Source organism: Poecilia formosa, unplaced genomic scaffold (genome assembly GCF_000485575.1).
Source record: "Poecilia formosa unplaced genomic scaffold, Poecilia_formosa-5.1.2 Scaffold6, whole genome shotgun sequence".
NCBI lineage: Eukaryota > Metazoa > Chordata > Actinopteri > Cyprinodontiformes > Poeciliidae > Poecilia > Poecilia formosa.
The window spans coordinates 3,643,302-3,664,250 of NW_006799945.1; the positions used below are offsets into that span (position 1 = coordinate 3,643,302).

The following is a 20,949-nucleotide window of genomic DNA, read 5'->3' on the forward strand; positions in this document are numbered from 1 at the left end:
ATTTGCAACTACATGCTTAATTTATGTTGTCCCTAATCAACTGGAGTTTGTGGAAACATATTGAATGAGGATTAGTGTATCTTCTCCTTTTTGACCGGTTTACTCGTTTGCAAACCGAGTAAGTCGAGCTTCACCTGTTGCAAAACATCAGCACGCTTGCGGTGCGCTACGCATGTATTGCGCCGATTTAACCTCCGCAAATTGGAGGAGTGTGCGGAGAAAAACCAGATAATGTCATTCTGGGTGGTGACTTGAGAGGAGGAGCGGCAGTGTGAAAGAGAGCACGCTTCATTAGGACTACATGTGGATGGAGCAGACGGCTGGGGAGAGAGAGAGAGAGCGAGCGCCGCCACATGCAGCGTGTCTGGATCAGATGAGCGGGGGTCACCCAGGATTCCCTTGAAACTGCTCTCCGCGGGGAAACAAACAGGATTAGATGACAAAGATTTCATTCCAGCCTCGTTTACTGGGGTAAAAATCAACGCTATCGCTTTCTGTGCTGCAGCTGCTGCTGCTGCTCCATCTGCTTTTACAGAAGCGCACACTCTGTCATCGATTTTTATTTATTTATTTATTTATTTTGTGCATTTTCATTTCTCGTCTTTTGTCAAGATGCCGAAATGGGGGGAGAAAAGTGAACTGGATTCTGCCAGGAACAGACCGAAAGAACAAGAGGCGAAATAGGAACCAGGAAGACCCATGGCTGGATTCATTTTGTAGCGATTTTCATTTCCCAGTTTTATTATTGTTTGCTTAAACTCCAACGAGCAAGAGAGAGAAAAAAAATTAAATGCATTCCGTTCTATTTTTGTTGTATTGGATTTTTAGATTACCGTCTGGCGGGTCGACACAAGAACACAGACAGAGCTGAGCTCAACAGGCTAAAAGTTTTACGTGCCATTTCTGTCAAGCGGTCTTTGTTTTACAGTTGTCTTTCGGAAAGCTGAAGCCAGGCTATGCATTGAACCCAAAGGCCAATTCACAGTCTGCCTTTTTGATACACGCCCCGATTTTCGCCGTTATTATCCAACATAAAAACGCGCCGTGAAGGTGAACTTTGCCCAGCGTGATTTTCCCCAATCGTCACCCGCTTGATATTTTCCCGAAAATATCAGGGACTGTAGCCGACGGTCTGTCAAAACTCCGGAGAGCGAGGCTCTATGAAGATCGCGACACGGTTGTTGCTTTCCCCTCGCAGAAATGCCAGTGCGCGCCGTGACCACCAGGTTCATGTACAAGGGGCTTTGCACTATCCCAGATGTCCTCACCTACCGGACCCCTGTTCACCTGCCCGAGGACGAGGTGGAAGGTGAGCTTTGGCGCATTTTGCTTAATTGATTGTGGAAGTGTTTGGTGGTTGCAACCTGTTGTTGTGAGATTCGAGAGTTGGTGGTGCCTGAATTCATGCAGCTTTTTCAGGACTCCGGAGAGCTCCTCTCGCTGTGCGCTTCTTCCTTTTAACCCAACACACAAAAAAATCTCATTGTGCACAAAGTGTGGAGGATTAAAGACAGAAGAAACAGAAGGTGGATTTAAAGAATTGTGCACATTTTCAAGGCAGGACTGAGAAATTGCATCCCTTGAACTCAGAATCATTTCCCCCAGATGCACAATTAGCTCTTTAACTATCACAAAACCGGATAAATCAATAGAACATTTATTCAACTTACGAGAATTGATTTGTCTGGGGGGGCAACATCTTAATTGTATCCTGCATGGTTGTAAGTGATTTGGGTTTAATCCAAGTGACAAACCTGGGGGACCAGAAAGAGGTCTGGTTCGTTATGCCTTTGAATAATATCAATATTTTCCTCCAGGGCAAAAGCAGCATTTCACACCTTTTAGGGGGAAAAATGTGGGGGACTTTTGAATTGCAACTCTGAATTTTTAAAAAGACCAGCAAAGTCACATGTTTCTTAAACTAGTCTATAAAGTAGTAGAAGCTTTATAGGAGCAAATGTAACCCAGGTGCATCTCTGTTAGGAACGGTGGTTTTGTTTTGCCAAGTGGCTCTCAGAAGGAGAAAGCAGAGAATAGGAACAAAGCCAGGCAGACTGCAATAAAGAGATTCACACGATAAGATTAGATATCACATAGTTTATTTTCCCCCCCATTCCTTCCCTTCCTCATCTTCTTCTTTTGTCTGTAGGTTGCCCACACATAACAGCATGCCCTTGCTTTGAACCCGTTTTGACATTGAAAATCCACACTCTCCGGTGAGGACATCAATTTAATTAAATGATTGGATTTATGGACAAGCAGGAATTTAGATCAACTGTGACATGCCTTTTGTGAGGACAAAGCTTTTTTTCTTTTCTTTTTCTTTTTTTTTTTGGTAACATAGAGTCATTAAATATGCAGAACAATCAGGCAGGCCAATTAAACCTTAATTTATTTACCCAGAAAATATTCACTGAGCACGAAACACTCAGGTAGATTAACTTTGCTTCGTAAACAGCAATTTTCTGCTTATTACAGGGAACCTCACTCGTCGTAGTTGAGTGAAACTAGCAGGTTTCAGTGTTTTTTCTCCGCTGTCTGACAGGTCCAGGACCCGTCTGTGGGCATGGATCTGCAAGCTCCCATCTGCCCTTTAATGCCTCTCCTGCACCACCTTCACACACACTGCAGCAGGAGTGTCTAAATGAATGTTGTCAGCGCTGCGGTCCTGTGTTTTCCCAAGAAAAACTCCAACTTTCTACGAGAAAGATCTAAAATAATCAGCACGTAAATACCAGTTTATCCACAAAATCTGTAATTAACGCCACATAGAAGCTCACTGATTGCTCATCTCATGTAATTACACTCCTCTAATCATATTTAGGGGAGCTGCTCTACCCGTGGAAGGTTTTGGTCGATGTTCCTAGTCAGATTTAGCATATTTAGATTCACCCAGTTGGCTCCACATCCCCAAACCTGATTACAGCACACTGATAGATGGCAAATAAAAACTCTCGTTAATTTAACTCTTTCAATCATGCTGCGCTGGTCATTTTTCCGTGTTAAAAATCATCATTGCAGTGCTTCATCTTGCATCATCTAAATGTATATATATTTGTTTTTACAAAATGAATAATTTATACACAGACAGTGATATGTGATTAAATCAGCGGGAATTTCTCTCGGTGACATTGTGGCAGGGACACGTGGAAAATAAAGCCCACACTGACAAACACAGCACAAGGACAGAGGGACCTTGCATCCTGTGCAAAGAGAAGTGTTGCACAATGGTCAGCGTATGAAATAAAGTGCCTCAGATAAACAACTTCCAAGAGATTCATTTTAGAAAAATGACAGTAGTGAGCCAGCAGTAAGTCATGAACTCTGTATGCTGAGACGTGTAAAAACATTATTTTCAAACAGCAGATCCCACAAATTAATGCCGTCAGGCTGAAGCAGAAGGACACCTGAAATAAATGAGAAAAATATGCGTGGGCCAGGTCTGCTGCATTTGAACAAATAAACATTAAGCTTAACTGGTACGGAAGGGAAGAGAGTGAGTTTAAGTCGAATTCAGTTTATTCAAAGCGCAAATTCCACTTAATGAATTGGTGGAAATTAACATCATTTGACACGGTTCTTTAATATTATTATTTATCTGGTTGCTAGTATTGCTACCTTGCAGCATAAACCTCCTGACCTGCAAGAACTTTGCATGCTCTCCTCGTGCAGGTGTGGATCCAGGAACTTTGGCTGGATAAGCAGAACAAATACCTCTGGACTTTGCTGATAATGTTATTGCTCCTTTACATTCTGTGTTCTTGTTTGTTTTTGTGTTCTGTTCCTTTGTTTAGTTCTCCATACGTACACTTCTTCTAATGAAATTCAAATTGCTAATTTCTTTCTGTTATTCTTTCTTCCTGCTTTGCTCCCCAGCAGCTCATTGTGGCAATTCCTCTGTTTGGTTCGTGACTGTTTAATCGGTCAGGACACCTGTTGACTTGAAATTTACTGCCCTGAATCCTTTTTGGGGGTTTTCTATCGAGCTGTTAATTAAAGGTGTTTGGTTTCCCTCTAGGCTGCCTCCTGTGAGTCCTGTATTTGGCACACGTGTTACTCCACCTTCTGACAGCAGTGCAGGCTGGTTCACAACTTGAAAATACCACAGCTGTCACTTTTTGTGCAGCTGAATAAATGTTTACTAACTAAAGAAGAGTCAGCGGTGTCTCCCTTTTGACGCGTGGCATTTTTAGTATGCTAGAAAATAATCTTTCTAATTATAAAACATTCAACTATGGGGATTTTTATGACAAGAATTACAGGGCAGCACTTGGTGTGGAGGAGCAGACAACCAGGCAATATGGAGGCTGTTCGTCCTCTCTTCTCTTTCTTTACATTTCCTCTCTGAATACAGCAAATAAAAGCCATCTATGGGTCTTTGTCATACTGTTGGCTGGACATTTAACCTGTCTTCTTATCATACGGACTCAGTTTTCAAGCAGAATTGAATAAGTTTTCACTTAGATTAAGGTTTTCAGTTAGATTAATACGGTGGCCCTGAGGTGCAAACCACTTCAACAAATTCAAAAACACAACAACATTAAGTAGTTTTGGGTGATTAAACTACAAACAAACAACTTTTTTTCTTTTTTTAAAGTTTGATTAATTTGGGATTTTATCCAGTTCACTCAAAGTTACACACTTACACTCAAACAAATGCATATACTGTGACAAGTTTATTCAAAATCTTCCTATCCTCATTGTAGATATACCAACAAGCATCAATGTGGCTGAATATTTGAGCACAAAGATTAGCATTCACTTGATCTGCTGCTTTCCTGGCACAGAACCGGCTTTTAGGCATAGTTCATTAATTTCCTTTAGACCTGATGTCAGGGCTTTAAATGTAGCCTCCTTCGTCTCTTCCAAAACCAGTTCTGAAGCCAGAACTGGTTTGGATACCAGACTATAATCATCACACCCAAACTGCCCCTCAGCGAAAGGAAATTGGTTAAGGTGCCTTATAACAATGTACACAGTCATATTCAATAAATTATAATACATGTTCTGATGAGGCAGATTTTTATCAGATTAAAAATATCTTGTGAAGATTGATTGCTTTTAAGATGCGTTTTGCTTAGGGATCAAGTTCCTGAAAAAAAATTGACTTTTCAGTAATTTATTGACTGCGTCGTAAACCCCAGACGATGCTGGAAGAACAACGAAGCATGTTTTAAGTGTAAGCGTACTGATACCAAGAAAAAAAACATTTTCCACCTTCAGGGTCAACTAATGTTTATAGCTGCCCACATGGAGAAGCAGAGTAGCCCCCAGTAAGACATGAGGCAAATGTTGAGTTATTTGGATATAATAACACGGAGAATGTTCGAAGGGCTCAAAGTGAAGTTTTTCACTCTAACATCTGTCAAACATGGAGGTGGCAGCGTCATGCTGAGGGACAGTTTAACTCCCACTGGTACTGGTGGAGAGTGCACAAAGCTGACAGAACATTGAAAAACGAGAAGGATGTAGAAATTTCTCAACCCTGCCTCAAATCAACTCATAAACTGTTGAGAAACGGACCAATAAAAACTGGTCCTGGAAACAAGCAGGAATTAACCTTAATCCCCGTGTGATTCTTACTTTTCAAAAGATTCTGGGTGGAAACAAAAAAGTCGAATTGCGTAAAAATAACTGGAAGAAATTACTTATTAAAAAAGAGGGCCACAGCACAGAATTATTTATTATACGTTTTAATGCCTAATTTGAATTGTTGAAATGAATAAAACATGGGTGACTATTCTATTTAAACCATATCCACAAAGATTAGCTCATTATATCTGGCATCTCGTGGCCTTTGTTCTATTCAAACCTGGCGTTTTATATGAATACCAATCCTAGGTGTAATAAATTGACTACCACCTTGAGTGCTGCTTCCACATTTTCCGGCAGAACCGTAACAAACACGTCAGTGACAGCAGTGAGGATTAGACTAATATAATGACCTGATGGGAGAGGATATTGTCTTCACTTGGAGAGATTTAAGGAGGCAGATGAAGTGCTTACGGCGCCTAATGGGTCTGCTGTTTCCAGGGGACACTGTCTGAGCAGATGGTTACCTGAGTGGGTCAGGTCAGCGCCGCGGCTTCAGGCCCTTTTCTCTCACCTTCTGCACTTTATGCCCCTATCAGAAACCCTGATATGTCTTTTTTTTTTCTTTTTTTTTTAAATTGTTAAGACACTTGACTCTATAAACTTGATTATATTTGTATCACGTGAAAAAATATGTTGAAAAGTTTGAAAGCGAACACCTCACAGGCAAGAACTGAGTCACAAGTTTTCTTTAAAGCACCCAAGAGCAACGTCAATGCAGTACAAAATGACAACCGAAGAAGGAATTAGTGATGGCAACATCTCCAGCTTAAACATGAACACATAAAGAGAAGAATCATGCAGCGATTTTCCCAGTGATAAAGAGGAAATCCTAGAAATATTGAGAAATGGGACACGCGCTGCCAGACTTAATAGACCTTACCAAGGGATTTAAAAGTGCTCTTCAGAGCCAGGTCTGCCTGTAATTAACTTCAGTGTCATGTAATAAACAATGTAATCTAAAAAAAAAAAAATTTTCTAGATTACAATAAGCCAGCTTTCAACTAGTGTGGTAGTTTATCATGCCTGAGGAACTGGATGCAGGAAGGCTCGTAAACCCAAGTTCTGTTGTAACTCAAGTGAAATAAGCTCACAGAATAAAGGATCGCGAATCTGAGAAGAGGATCTGACAAGGAATTAATGGAAATCGGTTTCCTGTATACTGTGGTAGTAATCACTTGATGTAAATCGAACAAGAATCAATGAACCACAGGCTGCAGCTATAAGGAAAACAGGATGTTAAAGAGAACAGAAGATGAAATAATACATTTGACAGCTTGACCAAACACAAGAGTGGATAAGAAATCAAGAACAAAACTAACAAAAAAGATCTCGGTTACGAGAAGACACAGGAAGTAATTAAAACACAGCAGAGAAGAAAACTATCATAATAAAACAAGTCAAACGTACGAAAAGTCAAAAATACAAAGTGCAAAAAATGCCCTCCAAGGATCATGACAGACATTGTAGCTTTATATCTGATGACCACTGTTATTCTGATGCTCTGATCTACTGTGTCACCCAAAACGTCAACGTATGTCACACTAAACATTAGTGAATGTTGAAAGTGCCACTTTGTTACACAGAATCAGTTTGTGTTTCACTTGTTGGGATTTAACTATAGGACATCAATGCAACTGTTTGTTATTTTAAAAATATTGTAAGTCCATCCAGAATTAGTTTTCTTACAAAACAGGTCAACGCCGATTTAGAATTTGTCGTTCTTTTGGATCAGACGCTGCCATTTATTGGGCGGGAGAAGCATGAAAACTGATCGGGATTTATGTCTAACATTTTCCAGATGCTTAGGATTTTTTTTAACTCTAAGCTATGCTGTTTGACCTATAAAGTGTTTTGGATGAGCACTCTCTGTATATGAAGAGACCTTTAATTAAACTTCTTGAAACATTCAGGATTTTTATGGGAACTAAATGATGTTCATTTTGTTATTATGTCACATTTATTTGGGATAATTTCCTCTTGATGGAGTGTGCTTAAAGTGGACATCGTTCTTTGCCAAGTGTCTCCCCGTTTAACGAGGACTATATTAAAAGCTGGATCTAAAGCCATTATAAACGACCATTTGGGGAAACTAAATATAGCCGTGATATTTCAGTCAATGTGTGGTGATAAAAGAGAAATAAACCCTCACATCTGTATGTTACGTTACTGTATGATGATTTTTTCTTTTAATGTTTTAACGTTTGAGCCATAAAACACATTTCGCAAATCCTGCCGTGATTAACTCTTCAGGAATATTCTGCAATTTATTCCATTTCGACACAGTCCCGCAGAAATTTGTCGCGGCAATTTGACGAAAAAGAGCAAGCCGAAATTATGACGTGACAGTAAAGATAAAGAATCCCCACTGGATCCTAGGCACTAAAATCAATAACCTGCATTGAACAGGCAGACATGTTAACTACCGCACGTGTTGACACAGATAAGCCTGTCGTTTTATGGCTGAGCGGTTGTGACTTCCCGGCATTTACTGCCCAGGAGGCGTCTGTGAGCTTGTAGCGCTCCTTGGTGCATTGATGACAGAGGATGTGAGCAATATTTATAGTTCGCAGCCAGCAGGAGAATCCCCCAGACGTACAGCATTGTAGTGGAGCGCAGTCTTCCACTTTGTATGCAAAGCTGTCCTCTTTTGTGCTGACAAACGCTGCTTCTTTGCAGTAAAATTGGAAGCAGATGAATGTACCGCATTTTGTGTATTAATGTATGTTGACGGGAATTTGAACCTTTGGCGGGATTTCCCGACCAGCTCTCGTTTGGCTGTAGGAGTCAGGCCTGATTTATTTCACTGAGTGCACAACGACGAGCTTTTAAAACTGCGATGTATAAAAATTGAATGCCGTGGCATTTTATTTTTATGTAAAATTTCTGTTGTACTGTCAGACGCATTTGTCCCAACTCTCCATTTATTTTCCTTTTCTTAGTCAGGTTCTCATTCAGGAGACAGAACTTAACTCATAAAAACATATCTGGCTGATGGACAAGCAAATAAAATCTGTTTGTGATCTTTCTGCACTGAACAACAGCTGCAGTTCTGGAAACCCATAAATACCAACTTATGACTGTGTGAGAGGCACATAAAAGAGGTCATATATTGACCCGACATCAAACAGGCTTTTTATTAGCATCCTTTCAGCAGGACAGAATGTTTTTTTTTAAATCTGTTTTCTCATTGTTGACAATGAAAACCTTCTTCCTGTACACATTAATCACTGCACAAGAAACTAAATATATTTTAAAAAGCAAATCTGACTCATCGTTCATTCTAAACAGAAACAGCTTCACAAAACTCTAAATAATTAGCTAAAGCAACATGTGAAATGTGTGACTTGTAATCATAATTCGAGTCTAGTGAGAGCACCAGGTGGTAATTCAGATACTTGTAAACAACAGGGGTTTCTTTAGCTGCAGGCTTTCCATAGCACAACCACTTGCCGTATCTCTGCATGAGTTGGTTATTGTCGGAGGGAATTACAGTCAGTTTGTGGAGGAAAAAGCAGAAGTTATCAAATTAAATATTTCTACTGCCATTATTTGTTTAGGCCACTGAAAGATAACTTTACATAAAGATGGAGACAAATTGGTTGTTTTCCCACCTTTAATTTGAGTGCATTTACTGTATCTATTGATAGTGAGGGGATACCCATGTTAAGGATTATTTGTCTGTAACAAAATAACAAATGCAACACTTATTGTTACCTCTAACAGCAGCTTTGACATCTAAAATGTTCTTTTTACTTTCTGCTTCCCTGGGATATAAATATGACATGACAAAGATTTCCTCTCTCACTGCTAAGTACAGAAGCGGAGCTGTGATGCTGCGGGCCTGTTTCTCATCCAAAGAACCTGGCGACATTTTTAGAGTGCATGGCAGCATGGATCATTTGAAACACCAGGAAATGTTGACGAAAAATTAGGCGACGCCTGGGAAACAGCTGCAGATAACATGTCATCAGGCCGAAATACAGAGCCAGATCAACTCAGAAATTATTTACCAGAAACAAATTGGCCTTCCTCTCAGTGCTGACACCTAAATCCCTAAAGACAACCTGTGGGAAGAGCTTGTGAGAGTTCAGGACTCTGGATGGTCTGGATAAATTATGCAACGAGAAATGGTTTCTTCATACATCTCACTGTATCAACATCTTCATGAAATATTATAAAAATCTATGTTCCTGTCGGCACAACAGGAAAATATTGTTGCTGTGCATTACAAAAATCGTACTACTTTTGGATTTGTTCAGGGTTTTTTTTTTGCCATTGAATTAATTTGCTGAAATTTAAGAATGGATCACACAAAACAAAACAAAAAAAAACAAAAAAAAACAGATTTGTTTAAAGTCCTTTATAGATCTTTACCCGGATGCAAACAAATTTTACTTGAAAATGATCTTGATATTTTTGATTAGCAACTTTGTGGGGGGAAAAAGCTTTCAGCAATATCATATAAAAAGCTCTTCATTATAATGTATTAGACAATTTGGCAAAGTCAGAAGAGACGTCACCTCCCTCCTCAAAAAAGAAATTTGATTTGTCATCTACTACTTGAGCTGTTTCAGCTAATAAATGTATTTTATTTAATACATTTTCTTGTTATTTTGTTGATTTAATCTTAATCTTTGCAATGCTTAAACATTTTTGTAACATTCCCAGAGTCGTATTTGCATGGATATGGTGTCATTGCATCTTGACACATTTTTGCAGCATTAGTTGAGTTGTTTCTGCTGTCGCTGCTTTTTATTTATGACTCATGTTTTCATCTCAGTTCTAATCAGAAAATATGGTGTCAGGACAAGCCTTTGACTCAGATTCAACTGAATATATTTATTATGTAACTTTTTAGAGGGGAAAACAATCTTCTTGTGAAGTGACTTAAATCACCTCTGGATGTGAAAGGATGCCTTTTTGATTTAGGAATAAAAAAGTTTTAATTTACATCTCTTTCATCTCTTTAAAGAACATCTTTCTTCTTCCTAAGACTGACTCAAATGTTCCTGTTTGATCTTCACTGAGCGCAATTAACTGAGAGAAATTATTCGGGGTTTTTTTTCTAATCTGCTGTTCAGTTTAGAAAAATGAACAGATAATGTCATTACTAATCTAGTTCGGAGTCACGTAAGGTTGGCACGAATTTGACGTAAAACATTCGGAAAAGTTTTTTGCTGGGTATTTGTACAGAGAGAGTAACTTTTAATGCTTAGGTGCTGCCTGTTGTTGTTCTCTTCAGTCCGGGTTCCTGTGGAGCAGAGACTTCATCTACCTCCTGCTGAATCGAGTCTATTACGGTATCGCTCAGTGTCATGGTCGTTAGTGAAGGTGAGGAGGGTTTTATGTGGCAAACTGGACAGTCCCAGTGGGGTGTTCCCGATGCTTGGTGGATGCCTTCCCTCAAGGATAATGTGTGTTGTTTGTTTAGAAGTCGCTGGCTGCCACAGGGATTTCCACGGTTTGCGCTGCAGAGGAAAGCCAGTAATTCAAATCACAAAAGTCGACAATGTTTGTAATATAGAGTACTTTATTTCTGTTGATTTTAATCACTGTGTAATACAGCTTACAGAAAACGGAAGATTTAGTTTCTCAGAGGATTTGAGTACTTCTTTGGACAAATAAAAGGGATGGATGACACAGAAAAACATATTCAGTGTCCTACACGATCGTGGGAAAACTGCTGACTTGGCAGCTGTCCAGCAGACCATCACTGACATCCCGAGGTTGAGTTAGAAAAGGTCGTTGTTTAAAAGCTGCGTGCTATCTGAGCACATTAACAGAAAGCCAAGTAAGTGGAAGGATAAAGTGGACTGGAAAAGCTCCACAAGCAGCAGGGATATCGCCAACCTTCAGAGCCTCGTTAACCAAACTCAAGGTTCGCACTGCTAGTGGAGCCAGAACCACCACAAGAACCACCAGACACAGATATACTCATGACAAGGATAGAACTGTACAACCAATTGCAAAATCATTCCTAATGCAGAAACAATACAATGTCACCATGTTATATGTCACAGGACAGTGGAGTAGACTTTTGACTTGAGAGTTGTCCCGTAAGCAGCGATTGACTCCCTTAAAATGGAGGATACAAGCCAAAAAATGTCATTTTTTAAAAGGTCAGCCAATTACGGACAGTAGTATCTGAGCACATTGATGGAAAGTTAAGAGGAAGGAAAAGTGTGGTTACAAAAGGTGCACAATCAGTGGCGATAACACTGGGATCAGTTTTATAGCTGATACGTCTTTTTCCTGATAGCCTTTTTCTGAGCATTTTAATTGTAGGAAATAATTAGGTTTAAGCCTTCAATTACCCAATGAATGGACTTTTTTTTGTTGGTCTTTTTGGGGTTGTTTTGTGTTAGGAACTAAAAAACTATCTTCATTTTGACTTAAATAGACAGGAACAAGCTAAAATTGTTAGCAAACATCAATATTACAACAATATACAGTCCAATTTGATCCCAATTATAGAGCAGGGCAATCCACTCCAGCTGATCATGCAATAATCGAAAGGAAAGCGAAGCTATCTGGACCGAGTCGCTGGCAATCCCTAATCCTGAGCAAGCATGTGGTGACAGTGGAGAGGAACTACCCCCTGTTGGCAGGAAGAATCCTCCAGCAGTACCAGGCTCATGTGAGCAGCCATCTGCTGCAAGCAGCTGGTGTTTGAGGGAACAGAAATGAGTCAAAGAATACAGACATACTGCTCCAATAGTTACGTTGGTGTTTTTGTTTAAGAGAGAAGATAAGATGGCTGCTTCTAGATACGGAGGCAACAATCCTCAATGCATCTCGATGCCCAATCGCAGGACATTTACATACCTTCCCCTTCTCTTTCTTGGCTCCTGGCCCTTATTCCTGTCAACAACAGCAGAGTTTCAAGTGTAGTCTCCTCTTCTTCATCTGGCTTGAAAATCTGGGATTTCCCCAATAATCAATATGCTGGGGCTTCAGTCACTTTTCTTCTGCCTCGGGCCAGAAGGACTTACACTCGGCCAGTCTGCAGCAGCTGCTAGTCTGCAGCAGTTGGCATCTTGGCATCAACTTTTAATGTGAGCCAGCTTGTGATTGATGTTTTCAGCTTCAACATCGTGCAGCATTAATCGGACGGTGAGAAAGGTCAGCACGATCTGTTGGTCTTCATGTTCGGTTTGAGTTCAAATGAAAGGTCAGCAGACCTTTTAGCCCAGATTTATTTTTTTATAGTGTTTGAAACAAAGTGATTGAAATATGCTCAAGGGATATAAAGTATAAAGTGTCTTTGTTTCTCCGATCTTTCTCGAGTTACAGATCCAGTCAAATAAAAATAACTAAACAGTGTTTCCAAGATAAACACAGACAAGATGAAACAATCCAGGAAACAATCAGCAATAGGACATTTTAGAAAGGTTAGTGCTGCTGTGTTATGTGTTAGTTGGAGAGATTAAAGCACTTGCAGAATATTCTTAAATAAATGTAATCATTTGATACCAGTTTTTAAAATCTCTGAATGCTTTAATTGCCACTAAAAGTAAAGAAGCTCAACTATGACACCACAGCTATAGAAACTTTGCCATTCAAGTGAATCCTTTTTTAAACATCACCCAGTTTTCTGAACACATGGGAGCAGACTGTAAATGTATATATATATGTTTTTTTACCACGGAGGGAAAAAATGTGACCTTCTCTTTCCGAAACTCACTAATTGACTTTATTGGATGAGGAGTTTAGTTTCAGCCATAAGATTAAGGGCACTCATGTTATACCAGTCGTTACGCCCTGTCAACCCTCTGCTGATATGTCACAGATTAAAACATAGCTTCTACGGTTTATTAAACTGGCAGAGTAAACCGAGTTCCTCTGACACAACCACACCACTGATCACTTTTATATAAAAAACAGATGTTTTTGTTATTTTCCTAACATATAAAACCCGTAGAATTAGATTGTGTCAGCAAAACTTCAACTTCAAGGCTTCAACATTTTGCTCTCAATTCATTTTTTTACCGTACTTTCAAAGTGAGCAGTGCACTGCTGGTTTTTAAGTACTTCAAATACAGCTGAACAACTTAACGGTATGATTTCTTTCGTATTGTCCTACACTATTAATGATCCTTTCTTCTAGTATGTTTGAACCGTTCGTCACTGGATAGAACAGTAATTGTTTTCCCATTTAGACCTTGAGCAAAGTTTTAGGGCAAATGCTGATGCAGTTTTTTGTAACTCGGTGATTCCATACAGAAGAAGTGAGCTGGCCTTGGCTTTAGATCATTGAGCTGCTGAAAGCTTGTAGCACTACAAGGTTATGCAGATTGTCAGATGAAGGACACAATCAAAGCTGAGTGTGTTGAATGGATTCAGATAAAACCTCCCTTTTTAATATCTGCCACTTTTTTGTTCTTTGCTATGTTTCTATTTTTCTGCTAAAGGAATTATAATGACGCATTAAAAATGTTTCATGCTCTTACTTTTTGCTGTGATTTTGAATTTCAGTTTGCTTCGGTAGTATTTCTGTTCAAGTAAAACTCATTTAAACATTCATATTTTGTAATCCCTTAATTTATATTAAATGCAACAGAAACATTTGCATCTGAAGCTTATCAGTTATTTAAATGCAAATGCTTTCTTGAAGCACATAAACACATGTATATTTTCCTTCCAAGAACTGCTATCTGTTTGTCCTTCTGCAAAATGCTTCTTCACAAGTAAATCCATCAATAGTGTGGCTGCTGCCCAGCTGGTTGGGTGAATTCATTATTTGAAGCTGGCACCGGAGGTCGCGACACTGAATCTCAGATGGTGCTTCGGGAAGATAAGGAAACTCAAGCAGCGCTCTTGGCTGTAATTTAGACAAATATGCTACGCCTGATGTGTCAAGGTACTGTAAAGAGCGTGTCGCTTGACCAGAAGCACCTCAATTTACTCGCTTTTTGCGAGTAAATTGTTTTTTTTTCCCAGTGTATAAATTCAAACCAGTACAGTACACCTCAATCTGTCTGCTAAGTTCCAGTGATTTATGCACACACAAGATAAATTGTTCCTGTTTCTTCGCTTGCATGCAAATTATGTTAGCAAAGTTACATATGCGCATGCAAATGAGCTCTATTTATTGTAAAAGCACTCAACTTGGGCACGGTTTAATGAATGTCTATTTTGGGACCAATACTCAAAAAAAAGAAAAGAAAAAGTCCAAACATTTAGGTAATTGTCATCTCGAAACTTGATGGCAGAAAATGACTAAGCCCACATTACTCATGCATTAGACTGGGGTAGATTTGACGCATCAATTCAGTTTTATTGTCTGCTCTTCCTATCAGATTTCCTTAGCTGTTTCAGCCCATTGCCTGTTTATTGACTTTCTTAATATAAAGACATGGAAAATATATGATTTCCTTGATTTCCAGTACAATCAAAGACAAAGCACCACCTATAACCAGAGTGACTTGAAATAGTCTTTGTATATGTGATTTTACAAATGTCTCACATTGCTGCAGAGTAATCTTGGACCATTCCTCTTTACAACATTGCTTTTGTACATCGGAACACAAATTCAATCAGGTGGAGGCTTAAGAGTTTGACTAGGCCGCCGTACCACCTTTTTTCTCTTTCCTTTTCCAGAAAAGGTTGTTGCAGACTAATTGTTCTGGCCTCAGGTTTGACTTTCGAACACTACAGAGTTTATTACTCCAGATTCTGCCAAAGAGACCTAAATCTTCACCCTTCCACTGCTGTGCTAGACGAAGCATTGATTTGGTTTGTTTTCACCAAGCACGTTTCTATGCGTTATAGCAAGCCTGGCATCTAGATATCAAAGATTGATATCTGTTTTAAATGCGTTCACTTTTCAAATAGGTTAAAAATTACCCTATAATCCCTTCCAGATTCATGGGCAGCAACAATTGCTTCATTGATGTTTTCTTTCCTTCTTGACATCGTGTCGACACATTCTCCTGGATATATATGCACACGTTCCGGCGACCAGGCAATCAATACATTTGATCAGCAGTGTCTGCCTTCTCTTCTCTTATGGAACAAGAATGAATGTATGTTGGCTTTTTTAATCATGAGTGAGAGCATTTATTTTTTTGGAATTCAATTTCTGCTTTTATTTATTTGTTTATTTATTTATTTTTTAATGACTATTTGAATCGGGCCGTTTGTTTGAGATCCTGCATCAATACGAACCAGTAAGGTCGATGCCTTTGATGTACAGCTCTGCTCTTTCCCACTTCAAACAGAATACTTTGACGCAGAGCGAGAGGAGCCAAATGTAAATTTTGCTGGCTTATTTAGAAGGCTTACAGCTAATTAGAAACAAATAAACCTTCTCAATGCTTCCTGTTACAGCCAGTATTAGTTTGGTCATGGTGACAAGTGGTGCAGAAGGTGCAGCTTATAAATGTGGACAAAACAATCTTTAATAGCTGTAATTAGCAAGAAAGCTGCCACCAACAAACAGCTTATAAATTGTCATTTTTGCTAGAATACTAAAAGACTAGTTTTAAATGAGGATAGCAACGAAAAAAAGCTCCAAAATAAAAAATAATTTAAACATGTAGCAAGTGACAAAAACACGTTTTGATCAGCACTTCATTCTGTTTTATCTCTACATGTTTCTTGAGAAAAATATTTGGATGATATTTATTACTATAAACAATTATGTTTTGTGGACAGTAGCACTTTTAGAAGTCAAAAATAATACTGCTAAAACCCAAGAGCTTTTTCTTGCCTCAGTTTAAGTGCAGTTTGCCCTGCTGTAGAGCTAGCTGCTAAAGGAACTTAGAAAAGCAACAGAGTTGCTTTTGGCCTGGACTGGAGATCAAAGTAAATTCTCAAAATACTTTCAGTTTAACTACACAGCATGTGAGGGAGATTGTGACCAAACTTACCTGCCTGAAATTCTCTGCAAAGCTGCTGTAAACTTCTAACTTAAACAGTTTGTATCTATTACCCATCATATATACTGAAACGGCTTTAACCTGTTGTTCACAGGTTGTCATTCACAATGACAGGGGTGTCAAACTCCAGTCCTCAAGGGCCGCTGTCCTGCAGCGTTTAGATGGAATGAAATGGCTTAATTACCTCCTCCCTGTGTAGATCAGTTCTCCTGAGCCTTGCTAATGACCTAATTATTCTTTTCAGGTGTGGTGCAGCAGAGGCACATCTAAAAGTTGCAGGACAGAGGCCCTTGAGGACTGGAGTTTGACACCCCTGTCACAAGAGGACCCAAATTTGGGTCCTCTCGTGAATGACAAGACTGGAAGAAAAACAACTAGCCAATATGAACCAATAACACCGTGTGAATATGCTTGTTCCACAGAGATTCGGGAGGCTTTCAAGGTATTTGACAGAGATGGGAACGGCTTTATCTCAAAGCAGGAGTTGGGAATGGCCATGCGCTCGCTGGGCTACATGCCGAACGAGGTGGAGCTGGAGGTTATCATCCAAAGACTTGACATGGATGGTCCGTCTCTCACTGTTTTTCTGCTGCGTACGGTCTGACACATGAGCTCTGCCGTGACAAGTTTCTGTCTGTTTCATCAGGTGACGGCCAGGTTGGCTTTGAGGAATTTGTCACATTGCTTGGTCCTAAGCTCTCTGCTGCTGGGATGCCTGACAAGTTCCACGGCGCAGACTTTGACTCCGTGTTTTGGAAGGTAGACTCAGTCACCTCACCAGTAATTTAAGAGATAATAATTCAATCAACTAGAGTATAGGCTGCTGTCCTCACGTTGCAAAATTCAAATTATTACAGCAATTTCTGCCAGCCATTCTGATACTGGAATTTGCTTAATTTAATTTTAACTTCAAAAATCCCCTTTTAATCGTGCAGCACATTTGATCCAGAAACAAAATTTCATCAGCTGTCTCTGGAAGATGTGAAAAAATGTTAATTTGAAAGAATCTGAGACAGAGCTAAGACAGAACTGAGTTCCTTTGTCTTTTGAACAGTGTCTCAGGCTTGTCTTTTCTGATCAAAGCTGGCGATCAGGGATGGGAGAGCGGAGGGGAAATTTCTCCTCCTAATTATTTTCTGTGTTCCCAGTGCGACATGCAAAAACTGACAGTAGATGAGCTGAAAAGACTCCTGTACGACACTTTCCGTGACCATCTCACCATGAAAGACATTGAGAACATCATCATGACTGAGGAAAACCACCTGAACAGTCAAGAGTCTCACGTAGATATTGACAGTATGTTTAATCAATTTCCTCTTTGTTTTTTTTATCTTCTTTGACATGTTCAAGCTGTGTTAAGACTGAGTGATGCACTAATGTTGTTTTTCTTTTCCTAAATCTCTTCACAGCAAGCCCAACGCAGCAGGAAAAACACACATGTGTGCGTAAAAGCCTGATTTGTGCCTTCGCGATTGCATTCATCATCAGCGTCATGCTCATTGCGGCAAATCAAATGCTCCGCAGAGGAATGAAGTGAATTAATGTTGCCAGCAGGACTAAAAAGGATCCTAGGTTGGGGGAAAAAGAAAATCATTAACCAAAATAAATAAAAAATGTTCTCGTTTTCTGTTTTACATCATAGTAGAAATGATGCTTTCACAGCCTTTCTCTACAACGTTAAGGATCAAATGATGTCACAGAGTGGTTGTAAGAAACCGCTTCTCACAGCTTACCAAGATGAAAACGAGACGTGAACTACAAGGGCTGATTAGTGTCACCAACATGTTTGGAAAAGAAATTAGAGCAGGAGTCAGAATGTAACTTTATAACACTCTAGAGCTCAAGAGCACAACATGTGCTGTAAGAGTAGCTGTGGTGCATAAAATCCTTCAGTTCTGTAGTGAAGCATCTGTCCATCTGGAATGCACCAAATAACCAAGTACCAATGATAGTAATAAAGCAATAATAATGTGAACCACATATTGTTTCATTTTAGGTTACAGTAAACCCAGATTCCACTGCACATTTATTGGCACCCCTGGTTTTATATTTTTATATATTTTTGTCTTACAAATCTAAATATCTAGGTAGACTTCATTTCCATCACTCTGAATATGACTTCAGACACAGGCATAAAGCTTACCAAGATACACGTAATCCTTAGTATTGGAAAAATGGGGAAACATGCCATTTAAGTTAGAACGATGTGTGTTTTACGTAATGGCTTCTTAGTCTTCGATACCCAATCACAAAGTTATAGGACGTTTGTGATATTTGTGTAATCTCTCCAGACCCTCCGGATGTTGTGGTTTCTTCATGTGCTCTATTCAGTTCAGTTCAGCCGACAGGTTTTCTAGGCTTTGCAGTAAGTCTGGTCACTGAGATCGTGGTTGGTTTACTGTCTGGTGAACCACTTTCACATCTATTTAGGGATGTTTTCTTCACTACTATCTTCCTGAAATCCACATTTTTGTTTAAAACAGTCCAGTATTTCAAACAGGTTGCCTTCCCATGAACTTTATTTGTCAGAATTCCAGTTGTTTTAAGCCTTTTGGTTGCTATTTTTTTTTCTTCCAACTATTTTCTTACTTATGAAACACATCTTCTTGAATGGCATGTCTTCTTTTACTTCCTATGTTGACAAATGAGCTTGTTATATTTATATTCCAAAGAATATAACGTTCTCAGATATTCTGATCAATTGAATAAGTATAAATTAAAAAATGTTTCCATCAGATCTATTCGTGGGAACTGTCAGAGGTGTGGCAAGGGGTGCAGCAAATTTGAGATATTATTCCCATCAGGGAATACATAATAAAAAGCTAAATTTTTATAAGATTTTCAGAGTTAGATTATGATACTGCAATAAAAAAAAATAATATTTACTTTAAGGCCTTTCACACCTCTTGAAGTGGGATGCCAGTAGGTTTGGAGGGTTCTGCTAAAACTATCACATCACAGAAAAGTGTTGATCTCTTTATTCATCGCACAGATCAAGAGGAGATTTTATGCTCACAACCTGCCTTCAGTTCATTCAAATTCCAGTTTGCACATTTCAAATCTGTGCATCTATGCCACACTTTCAAAATGAGCATCAGCAAAGACAATTTAGCTGCAGAGTGACCCATTTAGAATACATAGAATCGTGTTTAGGACATGTATTACCTGTAATATGTATAGCAAATGAATATGATGTATTCTATGCGACACACTTGCATGTCAAGAAATAAATGTGTGTTGTACGTGGGTGGTATAGATTTTTGAGGTATATGTTCAAATAATTATGCAATTTGTTAAGTGATAATTGCAAAAAAAATGTGACATTTTCTTGTAAATGTCATTTTTGTCAATGTGCAAACAATATCAAAATACTAAATTCTTTGCAGTATGCTGTGAACAATAATTTAACATATCATGGGTGGGGGAAACGTTTTCTGGATTTAAATAGAGTACTTAGACAACATATTATTTAATTATATGACATCATTATATTTTCTTATACTTGGATGAGGTACACATTAAATCGATGTTATTTTGTTATCGATATATGCATAAAGTTTTATAAAAAAAAACATTAAAAAATGCACAAAAAAATGATGTGTCTGGACATTCAGATGCAAGTTCTGTATATTGAGGCCATGCACATGCATTAACGTTTAAGATTTGTTAACTTTTAAGGTCTTCTTCAGATTTTACTAAACAATTCTTATTTATTTCTTAAGTCAGTTCAGTTTCTCAAAGCTCTACCACGAAGTGAACAGCATGGGTAGGTGAGAATCACTCTGGCAATAAAATATATATTTTATCCAATGTAGCAGTTTGGTGTAAAAAAAAACAACACAGATTTATATGACATTGCTTTACCTCTTCATGTGAACATATCATGTAAAATGAGTGTTGTATGGTTATAAAAATACAGTCACTGTGCCAAATATTGTCCTATGATGCACTGTACTAACAAATATTGTCCTGTTTTATGTGTTGGTGTATTAATAAGCGGATTACTTTAACAGGTTGTCCTATTTGTTGTGATTGTAACTGGATTTTGTCATTCTAGAAACAAACCCATGTTCCATTGAAGCAATGCCTGTCCAAAAAACTCCTACAAAGATATTAAGTCTACTTGGTCAAAAATGATTCAGACTTTGCAAGGATTTCTGAACAGCTAACTACAATAATTATTTTAGGTCTAAGCATTGTGCCATCCAACTGTGATACATTAACTATGATTTTACAATGTAAAAAAAAAGAAAAAAAAATCTGCTGTTTTATTTTCTTTTGCCTCTGTAAAGATCACTGCATCAATTTATACACTATTGTCAGTGTTGTCAAGATGCATGTAGTCCAATAAAAACAAGTGCAATAATAAAAATCTTGTAGCGCTGTCTCTACTAAAAAAAAATAAAGGTGAGGAAGCTGCAGAGATGCAGGGTTTATTGAGGACATTTGCATGCTGTCAAATCAGAAAGACAAT

General features: G+C 38.7%; 1 protein-coding gene across 1 annotated transcript; it reads left to right on the forward strand.

Moving 5' to 3' along the window:
- Positions 1–239: 239 nt before the first annotated feature.
- On the forward strand, positions 240–20,719 carry cabp7b (calcium binding protein 7b). Its single transcript, XM_007568173.2, has 5 exons — positions 240–1,309; positions 16,898–17,041; positions 17,122–17,234; positions 17,624–17,771; positions 17,885–20,719. The coding sequence occupies exons 1-5, from the start codon at positions 1,201–1,203 to the stop codon at positions 18,010–18,012; spliced, it is 642 nt and encodes a 213-aa protein (XP_007568235.1). The 5' UTR covers positions 240–1,200; the 3' UTR covers positions 18,013–20,719.
- The last annotated feature ends 230 nt before the right edge of the window (positions 20,720–20,949 follow it).